At 51.4% G+C, this 22,016-nt stretch overlaps 1 protein-coding gene across 25 annotated transcripts in view; it reads right to left on the bottom strand.

The window, feature by feature from the left end:
- Nucleotides 1-22,016, bottom strand: part of LOC101105495 (protocadherin gamma-C4) — a 171,618-nt gene that overhangs the window by 5,560 nt on the left and 144,042 nt on the right. For 22 of the 25 annotated variants that reach the window (XM_027970335.2, XM_015096097.3, XM_042250591.1 and 19 more), the window contains exons 2-3: nt 9,649-9,707; nt 1,482-1,570 (exon numbers count right to left, since the gene is read on the bottom strand). In XM_027970335.2, coding sequence (XP_027826136.1) covers nt 1,482-1,570; nt 9,649-9,707 — 148 coding nt within the window. Of the gene's footprint in view, nt 1-1,481; nt 1,571-9,648; nt 9,708-11,231; nt 11,398-13,014; nt 15,638-17,294; nt 19,862-22,016 lie in introns of those variants that run through there. The other 3 variants (XR_006059968.2, XM_015096091.3, XM_015096090.3) reach the window with 3 other exon arrangements.

The raw sequence follows: 22,016 nt of genomic DNA, 5'->3' as shown, positions 1-22,016 counted from the left end.
AAGGCAGACGTGGTCACTGGAGCAGACAGGGCATGAACTTAGGAGCAAGCTGGGTTAGAATCTCCAGTGTACAGCTCAAAATGGGGGCCTTCGAGCAAGCAGCTTCTCAGTCCCCTCATCTGTCAAATGGAAGGACTCAGACCTGCCTTGCAGAGTTGTGAGAAGATCCACCGACATGAGGCCCATCAAGCTTGCCGAGCATGAGTTGGGGCAGCGTGCAGGCACGACAGCAACGATTACTGCTGTGACTTTACCTGATTCTCCACTAACCAGGCCTCCAGAGACACTGGACAGTGGGGCTTTCAGTTCACTGAGTAAGGCCAGTGCCTGAGTCCTCTGCCAGCCTCTGTGTGTGTGTGTGTGTTGGTCGCTCAGTCGTGCCCGACTCTTTGCGACCCCATGGACTGCAATCCACCAGGTTCCTCTGTCCATGAGATTTCCCAGGCAAGGATACTGGAGTGGGTTGCCATTTCCTTCTCCAGGGGATCTTCCCAACCCAGGGATCGAACCCGGGTCTCCTGCACTGCAGGCAGATTCTTTACCGACTGAGCTACAAGGGAAGCCCTTAGTTGCTCCAGAAACTAGTGCTTAACAGGCATTATTCTAATTCTACCTTCTATCCCACCATGGGTCAAAAGAGACACCATCTATCAATTTTCACCATTGTGCCCTTCCCCTGAGCTGTTGTTCCTATACCGATGTTACAGTCAGTGAGACCGCAGCCCGGAGGGGACGAGTCACTTGCTGGAGGACTCGCAGCCAAGCGGTGGTGCCGGGACCGGAATCCAGGCCAGCCTGCCTCCAGAGCCTGCGCTCTTCCGTACTAATGACGTCATTCTCCCTCCATGCCCAGGTCTCTTGGCTGTCATCCCTGAAGAGCAGCATCACCAGAATCTCTATCGTTGAAGGTCTTTGTTACCTTGTGGGAAAACCAAAATCCTGCTCTGGAAGTGGGGGCAACAAAGAAAAGAGAGGGGTCCCACAGGTCCAGCGTGTGTTTCCTACTGGGAGTATCCACACCCACTTCCATGGCTTCAGGGCAGGTATGGATCAGGCCCCAGGCCCCAATACTCTGTGCTTTGGCATATCATTTCACTGAATCCTCACAGCAACCCTTTGAGGTCTCTGTTCCCATTTTCTTGATTGAGGAAACTGAAGTTTAGAGAGATTAAGCAAATTGATCAAAGGCACAAAGACTGTAAGTGGCAGAGCTAGGACCCGACCTATAGGTGTCCCTTCGGGGGCAACACTTGTAACCACTGCTCCTTACTTCTCCTCCAAGGATCTTTTCTTGTTCAGTCCCTCCAGGCATCCCAGAGCCCCCATCCCTCAGCTACTCCTAACCTGTCTTTATATCCTGGAATTAAGGGCTGTTTCAGACCAGCTGACGTATAGGTTGGAAGCCAGTCTCGGGGCACGGTGCTGTGGGATGCAACCCAGGACCCCAGGTCTCCCACTCCACACGTGTTGGCACAACTTACCACTGGCGGAGGCCAAGATCATGGCTTGTAGCATCTCTGTGTCGAACTGGTTGTTGGGCCAGGTGCCGGTTTCATCGCCATTTTGGGATCTGCGGAAAGAGTGGGCTGGTGAGCGTGCTCTCCCAAGCCACCCCACCCCGCCCCTCCTGTCCTCGCTCAGGGCCCCCAGATCTAGGGCCCAACCCTAGCTCTCACCCAAGACCTGCCCCTTTCAGCAAGGTAGGAGGGAGCTTACACAATCCTTCAGAAGCCAGCCCCACCTGCCAGTCCCCCAAACCAGCTTTCTACCTGTCGCTTCAGACACCATGGCCCTTGGAGGGAGCGGGCAGGACACACTTGCCCCCAACCCCCGCGAGGGAGCAGCAGCTCACAGGAAGGGAGAGCGGACCCTCTCCAGAGGACAGTGGAGGGTGGGAAACAGAGAAAACGCCAGAGCTAGGGAAAGGCCTGAGAACCTAGAGAGAACCCAAAGGCAGAGGCTGGGAGGCCCACGAGACACTGGGGCAGGGGGAGAGGCTGCTAAAACTCAACCCTGATATGCTTTGGCGGCTCACTCAGGCCTCAGGATAAAATCCACAGGCGCCTGAGAACCAGCCCTTCCTATTCCCCAAGAACCCCACTCCCAGCATTCTATCGTGAACCCTTTCTGAGTCCCCTTCCTGATTCCTCACTCTCTCTTACCAGCTCCTTTTGGTCAGATACTGCTTCCTAGAATGCAAGCTTCCTACCTCTGCCTTGGTACCGTGACGCGAATAAGTTTGTCAGAGGGGACCCCTGGGCCCACCCAGGCTGAGTTAGGTGCCTCTGCCGTGTTCCCACCCCCACTGGCTGCTCTGTGGCAGCTCTAGGCCCACGGGGACTGCCACTGTCCCACCCCCTATCCCCCGCAATCCGCTCCACCCACAGAGCCAGTTCCTTGAGCTTTGGGAACAGGGCTGTGCCTGTTTCCTACTGAAGCACCTAGTTAACAACTTTAGATGCTCTAAACATTGAAAAAAACACGAGGTGATTCATAATTGTTAAAAACGTTAACCTGAACTCTAAAGAATGGTACCCCAACCTGGATTTTTTTCCCATAGTAATTTTACTCCTATGCGTTTAAGAGAATTTCCAAGGCTCAAACGATTTCCATTTTTGAGGGGAAGCGGAAGCAGCCTGACACACAGTCTATTAGTTGACCTCTGCACTGTCTGGAACACTGAAACTCCTCAATGAATGCTTGTTGCCTGAATTAATGAGGAGAGCCCTACTGAGAAAGTTAGGTCACTATGAGGTAAAAAGCATTTTGCACCAAGGGAGGGGCTGGAGGGCAGGCCCTGAAGGCACGCTAGTTGGGGTGGGGGAGGGACGGAGTGTAAAAGTGTGTGTGTTTTGTCACGGTGGCTGAGCAGAGTCAAGAACAGCTTTACGCTTTTTCCGAGGTCTGTCCATGCTTGTGGTTTTCCCTGATCTGGAATTCGCAACTCAGGCAGCAGACAAGTCTAAGGCCCAGACCAGCTGCTGTGTGCGCCCTCTTTCCTGTCTCTCCAGCAAATGAAGATTTAGGGCTGGAGGAGAAAGCGGGAATGTCATTTCTCCCTCTGCAGAGTGGCAAGAGCTGGAACTCTGGGTTCACTTACTTATTCAACCAGTATTTATTGAGCAATTATTGTGTACCAGACACGGGGCTGGGTGCTGGGTTTGCAGCTGTGAACATGATTGAAACAGCCCAGAGTTCCGTCTCCACTGACAGGCTGATAGTAAATAACTGCACAATCACTGAATTGTAATTGTGACAAGTGCTACGGAGGCAGAGAGCAGGGGTGTAAGAGAGTACTGACCTCATCGGGGTTAGGGAGCCAGTCAGTGCAGGCTTCCCCAAAGAAAAGACAGGGAGTTTAAATCTGAAGAAACCATCCAGGTGATCTGGAGGAGAATGCCAGTCAAAGAAAAGTCGGAGGATAGAAAATCACCCATGGATCACTGACTAGTCACCAGCATTGTGAAAGCACCTTTGTAACACGGACATCTGGGGGCACCACTTCAACCTGGTGAACAAGCTGAGCATCACTGACCTTGAGACACACCAACAGGAACTGATGCCCAGCACAAAGAGTAGCACCACCCGCACAGCACAGCACAGCACAGCACACACACAAACACACACACACACACACCCACACACACACCCACACACACACCCACACCCACACCCCCCCCAAAGGCAAGGAGGCTGTTTTAGATTAAAGAAGATGAAAGAGAGGTAAACAAGCCAATGCAATTTATGTTCCTTGATTGAATTCTGGTGTTAAAAAAATACAACAGGTTAAAATGACATTTGGGGAATGTTTATGAAAATCTGCAATTGGACTGTGTATTACTGCATTAAAGTCTTCGAATGTGAGCATTCTTTTGTGGTTATGTATGAGAATGTTCTTGTTATCAGGAGAGAGATACTGAAGTATTTCAAATGTTTTTAGGTCTGCAACTCTCAAATGGTTCAGGGGGTATCTGTGTGCATGTTGCGAGAGAGAAAAGAGAAAATAAATGTGCAAAATTTTAACGACTGATGAATCTAAGTTTTAAAGAGTATCTGGATGTTCATCATACTATTCTTTCAACTTTAAGAGGTTTGAGCAATACAATAGAGTCAACTAGGAGAAGGGTAGTGTGGGGAGAGCTTTCCAAGCAAAAGGAGCAAAAAGCCCTAGCCTCTGAGGCTGGGCGGAGCTCAGCGAGCTCAAAGCACTAACAAAGCCAGTGTGGCTGCTCTAGGATGTGGTGGTGGAGCTACAAAGTGTACACTGGAGATTGTGTTCTTATCCTAAGAGCTCTGGGAAGTCTCTGACGTATACAAAAGGGGGTTGTCAATTAAGCATTTAAAGATCACCGTTAAGGTAGGTAAACTCCTCCAACTTGAATTTTTTATTAACATATTTTAGTTTCTTTTATTGTTATCTTCCAGGTGTCTAAATCTCCAGTCTGTTGTACTGGTAATTTAACTCTGTAATAGATTAGTTTGCTGCCAACTCTTTACATTAAGTAATTTTTAAATATTTGTAATATTGTTGAGTGACTAATAAACCATTAAGTTACTGGCATTTAAAAAAAGAAGATCACTGCTGCTCCCATGAGAAGACCGAGGGATGGGGGGCACCTCTGGGAGGGGAGGAGCCCAGTGATGGAGCCTCAGCCACTTCTGTCTCCATGACAACCCAGGAGTCCTCACTTGCAGGCAGACTGAGCTCTCTCTGGGCTTGCCTGGGGGTGCAGGGCTGAGGCAGGAGGGCTCAGGCTGAGACAAAGGGCCTAATGCGGATCCAGTGGAGAGAGCAGATGGGGCGAGCAGCAGGGGGCTTGGAGTGGACAACAGGGTCAGACAGCAGGTTAGGAGGATACCTGTGCTGGTGGGTGATAGTGTTGAGGGAATGAAGGTGAGTGGAAAGGTGGGCCTGGAACCATGACGGACTGGGCGGGGCTGCGAGGAGATTCTTAGGAAATGACTGAAGGCTGGAGGCCAAGCACATGGGCAGGAGATGAGTAGAGAGAGAGTTCTTGTTGAGCTGTTTACTGAGAGCTTCTTACTTCTGGGTACTGGGCTGACTAAATTATATACATATTGTCTATTTCAGCCCAAGAAACACCCACAGGTAAGTGTTATTATCCTTATTTCCCAGCAGATGAAACCGGGGCTCAGAGAGGTTGAGAGACTTCCCCAAAATCACACAGCTGGCAACAGGCAGCTATTGTGAAATCACACAAAACTGGCCTAATGTGATTCCAAAGCCTACGATCTTATACATGACAACATACTTGGCTTCAGCAGGGATGGGAACTCTTCCAGGATTTGGGGAACAGTGAAAAATAATGGTGAAGGAGACGGACTACATCTAACTGACCATTTTCCAAGTGTCAGTGCCTGTGACAGGCCCTAGGATTTAAGAGATGATATGATCTTGCCCTAAGGAGTTTGTATTCTGGCGTGCTGGGGGTGTGTGTGTGAGGGACAACCCCAGAGGCCAGGCTGTGGTTAAACGCTCCCTGCATCCTGCTCAAAACAAGGAGAAATATGGGGAAGTCACCCCTGACCTTAGCCTGGGTTTAACTGTGTTCAATCTAAGTGCATGTGTATCTTTTTAATGTAATAAAAGCCTGTCTGCACCAGCTAAAATGTTTACCCATTAGAGAGGCTATTATGCAACAATTAAATGAGTTATGAAGAACTTTTCTTATGATGTGGTACAAAGAGAAAAAAAGGCTACAATAATGATGGACAGTATGAGCTCAATTACTAACAAAAACAAACAAAACTAGTGAGAAATATACTACTTAACTGGGATTAAAATGTGCTGATATCTTGTGAACAAGTTTGTGATCAGTTCGTCTAGATGATTAGATTTTAAAAAGCAGCAGCGGCAGAAACAAAAGAAGCAAGAGCAGAAAAAGCAAGAGCAGCCACTTGCGCGTGCTAAGTGTACCAAGAAAAAAGTTTGAAATACATTTAAAAATATTAAGAGAGCTTAAGACATGAGACTCTCAACCAAATACAAAATGTGGACCTTAATTTGGATAAGCACACAAACAGGTTAACAGAGAGCAATATATAACTGGGGAAATCTGAATACAGACTAAATATTTGATAATATTAATATTTTTATTACTATTAATTAAATTATTTTCAGTGTTTATGTGTTTAAAAAATGAATCATCTGTTAAAGATAGTGAAGACTGATGAAATACGATGGCTGTGATTTGTTTTAAAATAATTCGGTGGGAGGAGGGAAATGCGAAATAAGTCAGGGGGTTAGTTGAAGATGGAGAGTGAGGCCAGAGAGGCTCATTACACCAGTGTCTCTACTCTTGCACAGGTTTGAAATTTCCTGCATTAAAAAAGTTAGTGGTGGTTTCCCTGGGTTGTAAAATTATGAGTAATTTTAAAAACTGTTTTCTCTATTTCTCATGTTTCTATAATGAGCAAGGATTATGAGCAGAAAAAAGTAAATTGCTATTGGTTTGTTTGTTGAATGGCTGCCCAAACAGAAGGAAAGACAGTGTCCCCCAGGGAAGGCAGAATAGAAGGGGAAGGGCAGTGTGGTGCATCAAACGAGAACAGTGTGGGGACCAGGGGAAGCCAAGTGGAGAGTCTCCTCTGGGCAGAGGCTGGCAACAGCGGCATGGAGGGGCCTGGGGCACAGCCTGAGAAAGGAGAACTGGCTTGCTGGGCTCAGGCTTGAGACAACAGCTGCTGGGACTAGAAGCCAAGCAGACAACCTGAGCATCAATGGTGGAAGAGAAGAGGAACCCCTGGCAGGCAAGGACTTCAGCAGACTCCCTTTAGTCCAGGCAACGTGCCACAGCACTGGCTTGAACCAGAACCAGGTTTACTGAAGAACTCAACACTAGCCCTGCTCTGAACCTGGTGTGCCAGTGGCCAAGATGGGCCAGAACCAGGGTTCACCTGAATGAGAGAAACCGCCCTTCTTCATCCTCCCACTCCCATCGACTCATCAGAATGGCAGCAGGGAAACACTCCCACCATTCTGTTGATCATGAGAGGGCTCATCACAGGGCCTTTGCAAATGCTCCTTCCTCCACCTGGAATGCTCTTCCTCCCTTTCTTTCAGCTGGTTGATTCTCAACCTCATTTCTTGCTGATGTCCTCCTGCCCCGCTGGCTAGGTCACATCCCTACTGTATACTCTCAAGACCTACTGTACGCTCTTCACAGCACTTAGGATAGCTGGAATCTCACATTTTTTTTGAGTAATTATTTGATTAATATTTGTTTCCCTCAACACACTATAAACTCCCTGAGGGCAGAGATTATGTCTATCTTATATCTCCTATACCTAAAAACACCACCTCTTGCTATTTACTGAATGAATGAAAGAGGGAAATCATAGTTGTTGAACCAGGCCCCGAACAATGATTTTGTCTGGGCCCCTGTTGCAGCTCAATCAGAAATGTTGACTCCTTCCCCTTCAAGCCATCCGAGGAAGGGAGAGTTCCTGAGCCTTCTTCCTCCATCTCAAGAGCTCCCACGTGTAGTTAGGCTGCCATGTCTCTCACATGATGAAAAGGGACTGGAGGGCGGGGTAAGCACCCAATCCAGAGGCACATCCTAGTCCACCGCTGAGGCTCCCAGGCAGCAGTGAGCTCTGCTTCAGGGCCAGCACACGGCCTGGGGCGGTGGAGGGCCAAGGAAACACAAACTGCCCTGTGTTTCTCATCACCTCAGCTCCAACGTCACTTCCCTTCCTTACCACTCCCCCCATTACACTCACATAACTGTCTTAGAACTTACTAAGACTTGTAACTAGATGTGTTTTCAGTGTAATTTGTTGTCAATTTTCTGTCTTCTCTGCTGGCATGGAAGCCTATGAGTACAGGGATCATATCGCTTGTTCACTGTTATACACTAGTGTTCAGCAAAGGGCCTGGCTCATAGTAGATGCTCAATAAATATTTGTTGCATAAATAAATACATGAGCGAATAAACAAATGACCTAATGGATAACCTGCAGGAAGGCTGGCAAGACCAGCAGGGAGAAAGGAGACAGCGGGGTCAAGAGGAGGGCAAGGGCAGTCCAAATCGTCAGGTTTGCTGCCTTCTAGGGGCCTCAGCCAGGAGCTGCCTGAGACCAGGATACCAGAGGCAGGATTCACAAGCCTGACACCTGAGTCTCCACCTTGCACCAAGGTGTCCTGGGCTCTGGTGGCAGTGAAGACTCAGCACCTGTAGCATTTGAGTGGAACGTGGGCAGCAAGTGTCCAGCTAGCAAGGAGCTGCGGAAGGCAGCCCAAGCTCTGCCCACCTCTGTCTTCTGGGCCTCTTGGTCTCCACCAGGCTCCCAACTTCTAACAGGGAGGCCTGGCCCAGAGCCCACCCCTCTCCCCTCAGACCAACTGCAGGTCTTTTGCTGAAGTCCTCCCCAACTCCACCCCTGCCCCAGGGTGTTCCTGTCTTAGCAGGAATTCATACCAGATTGATCTGGGCAGCTGGGGCAGCCTGGATGGGTGGGTGTACTGGGGACAGCAGGGATCAAAGGCTCTGTGTGTGAGGGGCAGGGGAGGGAGAGCGCCTGGCGGGTACAGGCGCCTATGTGTGTGCTGGCTTGCCCAAAGTTTTAAGAAATGACAGACAGGGAGAGGGACGCAGAGTAAAAGTCAGGATAAAAGACCTAGAGATAAAGAAAGAGCAACAGAGAATGAGGCAAAAAGAGACAGAAAAGAGACTTAGATATACAGAAACAAAGAAACACAGGCTGAGAACAGAGAGGAAAGCAAAAACAGTGAGAGAGAGGGAGACTGGAGGCAGAAGAATACTAGGAAGTGATGAAAGGAGGAGAGACAGAGAAGTCAGGGGCAGTGAGAGGAAGGCAGAGACAGAAGAGAAAAGGAGAGAGACTGAGACGAAGGAGGAGCCACATTTATTCACCGATTCCACATTTATTGAGCACCTAGCCATAGCAGGCGCAGCGAAAGGCACAGATCAGCGCAGGTGGACACAAATGGCAGGGACCGAGACACAGCAATAAAGACAGAAACTGGGAGAGAGACAAGGAGGAGGGAGAGGCACACTGAGATGGGCTCTGAGCTGAGGACAGCTGAGAGTGGAGAGACCAGAGGTCTGCAGGCGGAGAAGGCAGGGCCAGGGGGCCTGGGCGACCTGCCCCTCCCCCACCTGCAGCCGCCTGGCTTCCCTCCTCTCAGCCTCAGCTCCTTCTTGCAGGCTCTGGAGGAGCCTCTGACTACTGACAGTTCCTCCTCTCCTCCTTCTGTCCCAGATTCCTCTGCCTGAACCCCAGTCAGGATGGAGGGCAGCCAAATCTGGGCCAGGGGGACAGAGCCAGATAGGTATAAAAAGCCTCCTCTCCACCCAGAGACCAGCCTTATGACCATGCTTCACTCTCACACAGCCCCCAAGATACAAGAAAAGGTTTCTGTGGTGGGGCTAAGGGAATGGGATGAGTGTGTGTTCCCAAAACAGCCACAGTAGGAGCCTCTTCCTTCTGGGGTTTGTGCACCATCCCCCCAAACCCCAAAACCTTCCTGAAATCTGGAACTGAGGGAGGAAGCCATTTGTAGCCAAAGCTGAGCCCTCCCCTTCTCTTCCCCGATCTCCTCCCACATCATCACTGAGGAAAGTGTCGCAGAGAAGAGGGTGGGCTGGAGAGGCAGTCACCTACCCGCTGGTGCCGGGTCTCTGGGCCTGAGAGAATCGCCAATCCGTGTTGGGTGGGGCTTGCTGTGGAGAAAACAGAGGGAAAGTGGCTGAGTACCCAAAAGGGCTAAGGTGAGGGTGGGGTGGGCTCAAAGATGAATTATATCCTTAGGCCTCAGAGGTCTGAGATCCCAGAGACAAAGAAGTAAAATGACATTTATCCAATCTCAGTGAACAAACCCACGTTCCTTCCCTAAGCAAACTGCCCCTTCTTCCCTGCCCCCCACCTCAGAACTCTGAGCTGAGGTTCAAGGGGAACCAGGGTGGGTGCGTGCGTGCGTGCGTGCGTGTGTGTGTGTGTGTGTGTGTGTGTGTGTGCGTACACAGAGAAGGGCCCTCAAAGTGGAAGGGGAGGCTTTTGGATGAGAATTCCACCAGCCCTAGAAAGAATTTCATTCAGCTCCTCAGCTGGGAACAAAGCACCCTCTGCGGCAAGATGGCTGCTATTCCTGGTAACCCTTTTCATGCCAGGCTGGGCCTTTACACATTCAGAAGGACACCTCCTTCAGACCCTCTCTCTCAAGGATCCCTTCCCACAGCTAAATACATTATTAATTTAGGAGTCACGCCAGACTGGGCCTTTGCAGGGCATCCAAGCCCCAGGACACCTCTCACCCCCAGAATTCTGTGCCAGACAATGGCTATGACTAAGGAGGAGAGAACAAGGCTGCTCTGTCTGGGACAGAGAGAACTGCTGGGATGGAGCCCAGCAGAGATCAAGCTCCCACAGCCTCCAAGCAGAGCCAAGTCAATCTCCAGGGCTCCCAAAGCACAGATCTGTAGCCATCCCCCACCTGGATGAAGGTGTGGGACTCGAGCCAGCCACCTCACTTCCAAGTTCCTCCCAGCCTTGCCAGAGGGTGTGTTATCCCATCACACAGTCTCACAGAGCACTCCTAGAGCTGTTTGCTCGCCATTCTGGACTGCTCTGGTAGTTAATTCTCACACTCACTCCCAGGAGAGGAGAGAGAGGTGTGAGCATCTCCAATTACACTGGGGAGAAGGAAGACTCAGGGCTGCCAAATGACACACTCTAAGTCTCACAGGTGGCAGTGATGTGAGGAAACCCAGAAACTTAGCATTCCAGGTACCACAGGAGTCGCCAGCACCATTCTGCAGATGCCGTGGGAAGGGCACAGGGATGCCCAGCTCTCAGTCACAGTATTCTTCGACACAGCAGAATCTAAACCGAGACGCAGGAGCTATGACAGACCGGAGGACAGGACTGAGGAGAACCCACAGCCTCCATAAGGACAGCGGGTCCAGGTTTGTCCAGTTAGGGCGGCTCAGGGATAAGGAGCCCCAGCAGACTTTTCTCCACGAGCAACGCCCTAAAAGGGGAAAGAATGTTCTCCTTTGCCTCATCCCAGCAGATGTAAACCATCCCTCCTGTTCTCCTAGAAGTACCAAGTGACTGAAAGCACAGATTCTGGAGTTAAACAAATCTAGATTAGATCTTTGTCTATCACTTACCATGTGAACTTGAGCAAGTCACTTGATCTCTGTGAAACTCAGTTATAAGGGAGGGCGAGGAGTGCTAGTACCTACCCAACATAAGTGTGGGGAAGAGCAAAGGAGATGCTTTGGTTCTTAGAGGAAATCCGTAGTAAGGTTCTCTCAATCAGCTATCAGAATCCCATGGTGGTGTTGCTCCAAAATATAATTGGTTTGGTAGGGGCAGGGTGGAGTACAGACACATTTTGACTAAAAGCTCCTGGAGTTATAGAAAATTACGTTATTTTACAACAAACGTTTCCCCAAATATGAAAGCACCCTGCTGGTTTCTGGCAGAGGTCATGGTTTTCCAACAGCAGGAGAAGGAAGGAATCTTAGATACTTGCCATAGAAAGGGCTTGCCAGAGTCTTAGATACTTTGGTGGCAGTTTATGGTGGTTTAGTTGCTAAGTCGTGTCTGACTCTTGCGACCCCATGGACTGTAGCCTGCCAGGCTCCTCTGGCTGGGATTTTCTAGGCAAGAATACTGGAGTGGATTGCCATTTCCTTCTTTAGGGGATCTTCCCGATGCGGGAATCGAACCTGGGTCTCCTGCATTGCAGGCAGATTCTTTACCAACTGAACTATGAGGGAAGCTTTGGTCACCTCCAAAGTCCCTGAAGTGGAGAAGGAAATGGCAACCCACTTAAGTATTCTCCCCTGGAAAAATCCCATGGTCAGAGGAGTCTGGTGGGCTACAGTTCATAGGGTGGCAAAGAATCAGACCCGACTAAAGCAACTGAGCACACAAAGCCCTGAGGGCAGATCGCTGGGCACACTGTGGGCACGACGGCACCAACGCCTCTGTCTTAGCGTCCAGAACCTAGGTGCTCCAGGTTCCCACTTCCAGCCATAGGATGGGTCGGTGGTGCCACAGAGGGCCGAGGCGGCCTGTTCTACAGAGGTCTGTTCACTTGTCCCAGGCCGGCCCCACCGCCCCTTCAGCCACAGGGCAGTTTGGCCTTCCTGGGCGAGACTTCTGGGCTGGAGGCGCCCACCAACCTCTGCTCAGTGTCTTGACCCAGACCGACCCACCAGCCTGTGGGTCACAGAGTCCCGCCCGCCCCGCGCCTAGAGCGCGCCAGTGGCTGCAGCACTAGCGACTCGGGCCACGAAGAGGCCCGCCAGGAGGTGACCAGTCCAGGCCGGGGCAGGGATAAGCGGGGTGGCCAAGACCCGGTGTCTCTCTCAGGTTAAAACCTCTGAGGCTGGCAGCAAGGTGGGAGGGAAGCTGCGAGCTGTCGGGACAGCCCTCTGTAAGCGGCTGGCAGTTAAAGTCGGTGTATGAGGACTAGGACGGCCAGGTGTGAGGGGCGTGCACAGGTGAGGCGTGGGGAGCCTGTGCGCTGTGCGTGGCACATGGGCCAACCACAGACGCGTTGGTTTGATGTGAGAATAAAGAGGGTTGTGAATCACAGTGAAGTCACCGGTCAAGAGAGTGGGAAGAAACCTAAGAAGAAACCTCAAAACCAGCAGAGCGTGCCCGCATTGAAGCCTAGGAAGGAGGCTGGCTGCAGAAAGGGATCTGTGGCTGCCTCTACCCAGACCCGGATCTGATGGAAAACGCCAGAGTGATCGCCAGATCCCATGCTTTTCTATCTGCCCTATCTTCTCTTCCCCCTCACCCACAGTCGCCATCACCTCCCCAGGCACAGCGCCCCATCCCTGCCTCGGCCACACCTCTGCTTCCGCACAATCAATCCATCCAAACAGTCCCGACATTCGACAGACATTAGAGTCAAGCCCCACCAGAGGGAGCGGATGCCAAGTTCAAAGTCCCTGATGTGGGTGGGCGGCGTCTCCATTTCCGCCCCCAAGGGTAGCGCAGAGCCCTCACCTGGCTCCGCTCCCGCAGCAGCGTGTTAGAGCGGGACCGGAAGGCGTCGGGCTCCGGCGCGAAAGCTGAGGGCTGCTGAACGCTGAGGGGCCTTAGAAAAGTGAAGTCACTGCCGTCGGAGGCTGGTGAAAAGCACGTCCTGTAGCAATGGCTGTGCGAGTCTGTGGGCCGCAGCGTCACCTCCATATACTTGAGTGTGCCGTCTGAGCTCACCTGTAGGTTGGGGCTGGATTGCTTATAGAACTCCCGGGAGGGCGAGTCCTGGCGCCCGCAGCACTGACCCCCACCCCCATCCCCATCCCCCCGAAGGCACTTAGCTGACAGAAAGGTGAAGGTGACTAAAGATAAGAGGCTGGTGGCCGCAAGAGCCACAATGAGGTAAAGGGTAAGGTCTGAACGCTCAGGAGGGTGTGTGAGGAAGTCCCTGGATTTGGGCATTTCCTCAGGGTCCTCATCTTCCAGAATCAGCAGTACTGTGGCTGTGGAGGAGAGTGATGGGTCACCATTGTCTCTCACCAGGACCACCACCTGCTGGGTGTCAGCATCATCCTCCAGTAAGGCCCGGGCTGTTCGCACCTCACCAGTGTGTGCAGATACCAGGAACAGCCCTGGGGCTGTGGACTGTGGCAACAGCGAATAGGAGAGCCAGGCATTGTGGCCTGCATCAGCATCTACGGCTGTCACCTTGGTGACCAAGGAGCCAGGAGGGGCAGAGCGAGGGAGACGCTGGGGGAGTGAGAATTCCCGACCCGGTCTAGGGTGCAGCACAGTTGGAGCATTATCATTCTGGTCCAGGACAAACACGTGGAGAGAGGTGTTGGCGTGCAACGGGGGAGAGCCAGAGTCTCGAACGCCCACCACAATCTGCAGCATCTGCAGCAGTTCATAGTCGAAAGTACGCTGGGCAAAGATCCGCCCATCCTCGGGGTTGACATACACAAAGGAGGAGGCTGGGGAGCCCTGAATCTGGTTCCCTACAATAGAGTAGGTAAGGCGGGCGTTATCCCCAGTGTCCGGATCGGAGGCAGCCACGGTGCAGAGAAGGGAGCCTGGAGGCCGGTTTTCTGGGATGTAAGCCGTGTAGAGCTGCTGGGTGAAGTAGGGTGCGTTGTCATTTACATCTGAAATGTTGAGCCTGATGGTGAGATGTGTGTGCAAGGGAGGCGAGCCCTCATCATGGGCCAGCAGCTCAATGATATAGTGGGATGTGGCCTCACGGTCCAAAGGCTGGCTGGTTAGGAGTGAGTAGTGGTTCTCAGAAGGCTTAATCTGAAATGGCAGGTCTGGAGAGAGATCGAGGCTCACTTCACCATTTCTCCCCGAGTCTCGGTCCCGCACATTAAACAATCCCACTACTGTGCCCACTGGTGTGCTCTCCAGGACAGGGTTGACCAAAGAGGCCAGTAGTACCTCTGGGGCATTGTCATTGGCATCCCCCACATCCACTTGAATCACACAGTGGCCTTCCATGGCTGGCTGTCCCTGGTCACGGGCTCTTGCATGAATTTCATAAAAACTTGACTCCTCAAAGTCAATGGTACCCAACACATGGATTGCTCCACTGCTAGGGTCTAGGCCAAAGAGGTTCCGCACTGCCTCAGACGTATGGTCTCCAAAAGAATAGTCTAGTTGGCCATTGGTGCCCTCGTCTGGATCAGTGGCATTGAGGCGGAGCAGCAGTGTGCCCACGGGTGCATTCTCTGGGAGTCCCACACGGAGAACTGAGGACTGGAAGGTTGGAGCATTATCATTGATATCCAGCACAGTGACAGAGATAAGGGTGGTCCCTGAGCGGGCTGGGACGCCCCCATCCACAGCAGTGAGCACCAGCTGATGTCTTGCCTGGGTTTCACGGTCTAGCTGCTGCTCCAGAACCAGTTCTGGGAACAGCTTCCCATCTTTTAGGGTCTTCACATTGAGAGAAAAGTGGCTGCTGGGGCTTAGAGTATAGAAGCTCACAGTATTGGTGCCCACGTCGGGATCCTGGGCACTATCCAGTGGGAACCGTGCCCCCAGTGCAGCTGACTCTGAGATGCGCATCTCCCGCTCAGGGGTGGCAAAGCTCGGAGAGTTGTCATTGAGATCCAGGATTTCCACCTCTACACGGATTAGTTCCAGGGGGTGTTCGGTCACCACCTGTACTGGCAGCAGGCAGCTGGTGCTGGCTGCACACAGGCTCTCTCGGTCAATTTTCTGATTCACTGCCAGGGCACCACTCATCAAGCTCAGGGAAAAATATTGCCCATCCTCCTCAGCGCCCAGCCGCAGCCGGCGGCTCAACAGATCCGTCACCTTTAAGCCTAGATCTTGAGCAACGCTCCCCACCAGCGTCCCTGGCTCAGACTCCTCCACCACAGAGTAACGGAGCTGCCCAGACACCCAGCCCCAGCAGCACAAGGACAACATGAACAGCACTTGCCATTTCCCAGCGAGCTGTGGGGGTGTCTTGGGCCCCATGACCCAGGAGTCCCTTCCTGGACACTGACTCTGTGCTGTCCTGTCTCCAAGGTAGACCCAGGGCTTGGAATGTAGCAGCTGAAATCTCTTATGTCTCCTTCCAGCCTCTTAAAAACTGCTCCGAGGTTTGTCTGCCTGCAGCAGTTCTTCTTAGTCACCAAATGGCGGGGGTGGGTTGGTGGGGAGGGGAATTGAATCTGAGTGGAGCTGGGGAGCTGGGGGAGGAGAGGCGGCCAAGAAGATCAGATCCCCCACCTCGGCTCTAAGTCTGATTGGCCCAAAAGTCTGTCTGCTCTCAACCAATTATAAAGTCTCCTCAGTCCTGGAAACCTTAGGAACCGGCGCTGCAAATCCATGTCACAGAAGCCTCCTACCTCCCCACTTATTTCGTGCTGCAGGTTGATTCAGTTCCCTTGGCAGCAAAGTTTGACAGCTCAGATGGCGCTCAACAGGGAAGACAAAGTGGTACAAAACTTCTCAGGGTTCTGTCCCAGCAACTTCCTGTGTAACTTCAGAAACTCCCACTATTTCACTTGAACCATCAAAATGTTGTCCTTCTCCAGGAAGCAAAGCCCACGTTACCCCCTCCCTACCCCATCCTGCCAAACACTGCCAGAGTGAAAGAAAAGATTGGTTAGGACCCTTCAGAGTCTTGCTCGGACTCTCCAGCAGTACTTTGAGGAATGTCAATGTCATTGATGGCTATAAGGATTCACTTTTTCTGAGATTCCACATGAGCTATGGAATGGGCATCACAGCTTGCGGTGGGGGATGAGAACACTTCTAGGACTGATCCAGGTCACCCAAGCAAGATGAGTAGAATCTAGGCATGGCCTCTAGGCTTTATGGTTTCATCAATTCAGAAGAACTCTACTTAAAGACTCCCAGATTGGCTGTCTCCATGAATTCCTCAGCAGTAAGACAGGTTTTGATACTTAGTGATTTCACTTACTGCCTTCCCCACTCCCAAAGAGGTAATGTTCCTCTGCCCCAATCGACTGCATCTAGCTCTGATCCCAATGGGGACTTGATTGGGAGACCTGAAGACCTGGGACAAAAAGACCCCTGCTTCCACCTTGTCGCCTCTCTAATCCCTTGGCTCTTTCCCCTTATGTTTCAAGAGGGGCTTCCCTGCTGGCTCAGTGGTAAAGACTCCACCTGCCAATGCAGGAGACGTGGATTCGATCCCTGGATTGGAAAGATCCCCTGGAGAAGGCAACCCACTCCAGTATTCTTGCCTGGGAAATCCCATGGACAGAGGAGCCTGGTGGGCTACAGTCCAGGGTTGCAGAGTCAGATGGAACTTAGCGACTTAACACCAAACAACGACATTTCAAGCAGAGAGTCCCTTTCACAGTGGATAAGGGAGTAGATGACACTGTGGAGCAAAGACATAAGTTTCCCTCAGCCCACTGGGGAATGGTAACCTAGAATTAAGGTATTCCAGACCCTGGCCCCTCATTCAGGAAGAGGAGAGAAAGTCACTACCTGGGTTTAGGTGCACCTCGTACACGAGAGCCTTCCATGTGCTCCACATTCCAGCAGCATGTTTCCACAACACCCCATCTCTTGATCACTCACTTTCATTTCTTACTCTCAGATAAGGGCATAATCCACCCCAAGTATTAATCTGTGAAAACTCCCTGGTTAATTCACAAAATGCTTCTAAAGCACATCATCTACCACACAGTTACCACTCACAGAAGTGGCAACATCACTACAGGCTCTTACAGAGAGACCAATATATTCTCTGCGATATGGCCCAGCCACATGCCTACATCAGAATAACCCTCAAGCATTGGCTGAGCCTGCAAAGGTCTCACCTCTAGCCCATAGAGAAGATCAGAGGGTGGGCAGCTTGGGCGAACGGGTTCCCCTGCCATAGGTGCACTGGGTGACTTCACCATCATGAAGCTATCACTCCGAGTGGGTGCAGAAGCCAAGGGTGTACAGCCATGAGAGTGGCCGCCCACATCGACAAACTTGATAGGATCATCTGACCCTAGCTGGATTCGGAGGATCCCACTGGAAGGAGGAAGCCCCTCCCTCCTTCGAGACCGGGTGAGACAGGCACAGGTGCCAGCAGGAAAGCAGGTCATTCCACAGGCAGCCCCACGCAGGCACTTCGAGATGAGCGCCACGAATGAGCCAAAGGAAACAAAGCAAATTGCCACCAGAGATACAGCCAAGTAGAGGGTCAAGCGGGATTCTCCTTCCCTTGGAGCCGAAGACTCTCGAAGATCAGGAACAACTGGATGAGTGTCTTCTTCCAAGGACACCAGGAGAGTGACGGAAGTAGACAGTGGTGGGCTACCACTGTCCTTTACCACAATGACCAGCTTCTGCGGCGGGAGATCAGCTGGGATGGGAACAGCTGTCCGCACCTCCCCGGCATAGCGGGAGACTGCAAACAGGCTGGGGTCTGGGGCCTCCAGGAGCTGGTACGAAACCCAAGCATTGTAACCTGAGTCCAAGTCCACAGCGGTCACCTTTGTGACTAGGTGGCCAGCACCAACTGACGGAGGCAGTGCTTGGGGACATAAGGAACCAGGCCGAGCCCTAGGGCGGAGTACAGCTGGGGCATTGTCATTGAGGTCCAGCACAAACAGACGAACTGTCACAGTGCTACTAAGGGGTGGGTTGCCCCGATCCCGGGCTTGCACCTCAAACTGCAGTGTCTGTGTTTGCTCATAGTCAAAGGATCGAGTAGCATGAACAGCTCCCGTCTGGGGGTTCAGGGAGATGAAGGAGGATGCTGACACATCTCGATTTCTGGGCTCGAGGAGAGAGTAGGAGATAAGTGCATTCAAGCCAGAGTCGGGATCAGAGGCCGCAAGGGAGCAGAGCAGGTCCCCTGGGCGATTGTTCTCTGGAACAAACACCTCATGTGACCTCTGGAAGAAAGAGGGTGGATTATCATTCACATCCGAAATGTTAAGGAAAATGGTCCTGTGGGTACTCAGAGGAGGGCTCCCGGCATCAGAAGCAGTGACCATGATATCATAGCTGGATTTGGCCTCTCGGTCCAAGGGCCCAGCAGTCACCAGGGAGAACTGATTCCTGAAGGCGGACTTGAGGGTGAAAGGCAAATGGTCGGGAATACGGAGGCTCACGTCCCCATTTGAACCTGAGTCAGGGTCCTGCACACTGATGAGTGCCACCACAGTGCCAGGCTCTGCACTCTCAGGGAGAGTCCCCAGCTCTGAGGTCACTGTGATGTGGGGGGCGTTGTCATTCACATCCAGGAGATCCACCCGAAGGCTGCAATGTTGCTCCATGGCTGGAGAGCCCCCATCTCGAGCCCTCACATCAAATTCATAGTAATTCTCGCTCTCAAAGTCTAGGGGTCCTTGAAGGGTAAGCTTTCCATTAGTGGGGTGCAGGCTGAAGAGGCTTCTCACACGATCAGGGGTGTGACCACTGAAAGAAAAGGTGACGTTACCACTGGGACCCAGGTCTGGGTCAGAGGCATTGAGCTGGATGAGCAGCATGCCAGCTGGCGCGCTCTCCAAGACGCTAATCCTATAGCTGGATTGCTGGAAGGCTGGGGCGTTGTCATTCACGTCCAGCACTGACACCCGCAGCTCTGCCGTGCCAGATCTTGGGGGGTTCCCGCCATCCACAGCAGTCAGCACAAGGCGGTAGTCTGACTGCTTTTCCCGATCCAAAGGTTTCTCCAGGAGCAGCTCTGGGACCAGGCTGCCGTCGCTGCGCTTCTTTACATCTAGGGCAAAGTGTTCATTGGAGCTTAGTCTATAGCTGCTGATGGAGTTGCTCCCCACATCTGCATCCTGAGCCTTTTCCAAGGGGAAACGCTGTCCTGGAGGAGCTGCCTCCCCAATTTCCAAGTCCAGCTGCTGCCGAGGGAATCGGGGGGCGTGATCATTCACATCCACAATTTCTACCTCTGCTCGGTACATTTCCAAAGGCCCTTCTGTTACAAACTCCAGGGGCACAATACAGCTGGCACTGAGCCCACACAGTGCCTCTCGATCGATTGGATTCTTGATGAGCAGGGCACCGCTGTCCAAATCCACACGGAAGTGTCTTTGGTTCACCTCTCCAGCGACCTGCAGCCTGCGAGCTGCCAAGCTCTCGGTATCCAGCAGGAAATCTTGGGCGACATTCCCCACAAAAGTCCCTTCCTGTGACTCCTCTGGGACCGGGTATCGGATCTGCCCACCAACGTAACCCAGGTGGCAAAAAAGGAACAAAAGGGTAGCCCCCCGGCAGATTTGTACCCAGGCTCTCACCTTGCCGAGCATTGCTGCTGCCCGCTAGTTCTCTATCTGGTCCTGAGAAGCCCCAGAAGCTGACCCGCCCCAAACAGCCACAGCAGCTGGAGACACCTATCTCCCTTTCCCCACGCCAGCTCTGGCGCGGCTGGGCCGGCGCCGCAAGGGTTACGCGCCGTTTTTTGCTGGTGGCGGGGTAGATTTGTCTGCCTTCCTCCACCCGATTGGCAGACAGCGACTCCTGGTCTCAGCCAATAGGCTAAGCAGAGAACGTCCCAATAGCAGCAGGGTTAATGCGACGCAGTATTGGAAGAAGGGGAAAAAAACAAAAAACAAAAACCCACCTATCTTTTCGCCTTCCTCCCGCTCAACAGCATTTTCCCCCCATGGGTTATTACCTCTATAGAGAGGCAGACAACATATATGTTTTTGTTTTCTAATTCACCAATCCCCACCCCATCTTACCCCGCCCCTTTTCGGCGGGGAAAACAGCGACAGCCTGAGAGCCCTAGCAACCTGCAGCCCAGAGTGAGTAGCCATTTGAGACTGGTCACTTTGTTCAAGCCAGTGTTGTCATCCACCAATATTCTAAAGGAGTAGCTTCTGCCTCATTCTGATTGTATTAGAGCAACAGCTAATTAGATAGCACTGCTTTATACAAAAAACTCTGCCCCTTTGCAGATTATGCAGAAATATATCCATCTCTTTGCAGAAAAGGCTTACACATTAATGCAGCCTATTAAATTTATGCAGTACACATTTCTGTTGTAACAGAAGGCGCAGCAGAAACCAAACCTCTCTTACTCAGATAGTCACTGATGATATACTAAATTGCCATTCATTGATTTCAAGGACAGTATGGAAGGAATGAAGGAGAGGGGGAGAAGTCAGGAGAAGAAGATGTTCCAGATCAGTAAAGAATCAGCTTGTCTGGGAGACGCTAAGGACTAGCCAATGTTCACAGATTTAATAGCTTTCTTGAATGATTGAGATCAGCTACCAACAGCACCAGTGCCTACAAATCTCCTTTATTTGACACCATGGTATGCTTGATATGTTGTTAATTACCAACTGTGACTGTTTCAAAACAGCAAGTTTTTCACCGAGCCCTAGGGGGCCTTTTGGCAAGGAAGACTTGATCTCACCCTCCCTGGAGCCTGGCTACCACCTTGCACAAATGCAGAAGATTGTTCAAACTCACACTGTAGTTATCTGCAAACTGTAACTGGAGTCACAAACACGCCAGAATACAAAGAGAAAAATCTATCCTGATTTGCATGTGAGATTTTAAAAAATTCATCTGAATCCTCACCTAGGCTGCCAATTATTGTTGGTGGTAGTGTTTAGTAAAGTCGTATCTGACTTTTGGTGACTCCATGGCCTGCCAGGCTCCTCTGACCATGGGATTTCCAAAACCAGTAGCAAAACCAGAGGTTATCCTCCCAGGTGTTTTCCCAAGCCCTTGATCTTCAAGAATATCCTTTCGATGGTGAGGCCAGCAAACAACATTTTGGTCTCAAAGGGAGGTATCTGCTTTCTGTGTTCTTTCATCCCCAAACACCTAAACCTTCTCCCATGAGAATGACAGGTGTAAATCAGTCTGACTTATAAAGTGTTTATGCCAGGATTCACTATCTCAGTAGAATGACACCATCTTGCCCCCAAGCTGCCAGTGGGGAGGGGTAAGGAGGATCATTCTTGACTCATTCCTCTTCCATCTTCCCTTTATCATGTCAATGAATAAGTGCTGATAATTTCACTATAGTTACGTCCCTCCATCTCTACTTGTCACTGTGCTGGTTCAAGCATTTCTCAATCTTCTCAAATACTATAATAGCCTCCTAAATGTTCTAAATGTAATATAATAGCCCCATGTTACATTACAGGGCTTCCCGAGGTGGCTCAGTGGTAAAGAATCTTCCTGCAAATCCAGGAGACACGGGTTCAATCCCTGGGCCAGGAATATCCCCTGGGAGAGGAAATGGCAACTCACTCCAGTAATCTTGCCTGGAAAATCCCATGGACAGAGGAGCCTAGTGGGCTAAAGTCCATGGGGTGGTGAAGAGTCAGACATGACTGAGTACGTATTCAAATCTTCTTTAGTGTCCAGTCCCAACATCCCCAATCCATTATGATGACTTACTTCACCATTCTTGCCTGGACAATTCCATGGACAGAGGAGCCTAGCGGGGTACAGTTCATGGGGTTGCAAAGATTCGAACATAACTGAGTAAGCACACACACACACATTTGTGGCTACCAGAATAATCACTCCAAAACAAACAAACAAAAACTCTGACGACATTTTAT

The sequence above is a fragment of the Ovis aries genome, chromosome 5, assembly GCF_016772045.2.
Source record: "Ovis aries strain OAR_USU_Benz2616 breed Rambouillet chromosome 5, ARS-UI_Ramb_v3.0, whole genome shotgun sequence".
In the NCBI taxonomy this organism is placed as follows: Eukaryota; Metazoa; Chordata; class Mammalia; order Artiodactyla; family Bovidae; genus Ovis; species Ovis aries.
Note: the sequence above shows the minus strand (reverse complement) of the source record. Positions and strands in the feature narration are given on the sequence as shown.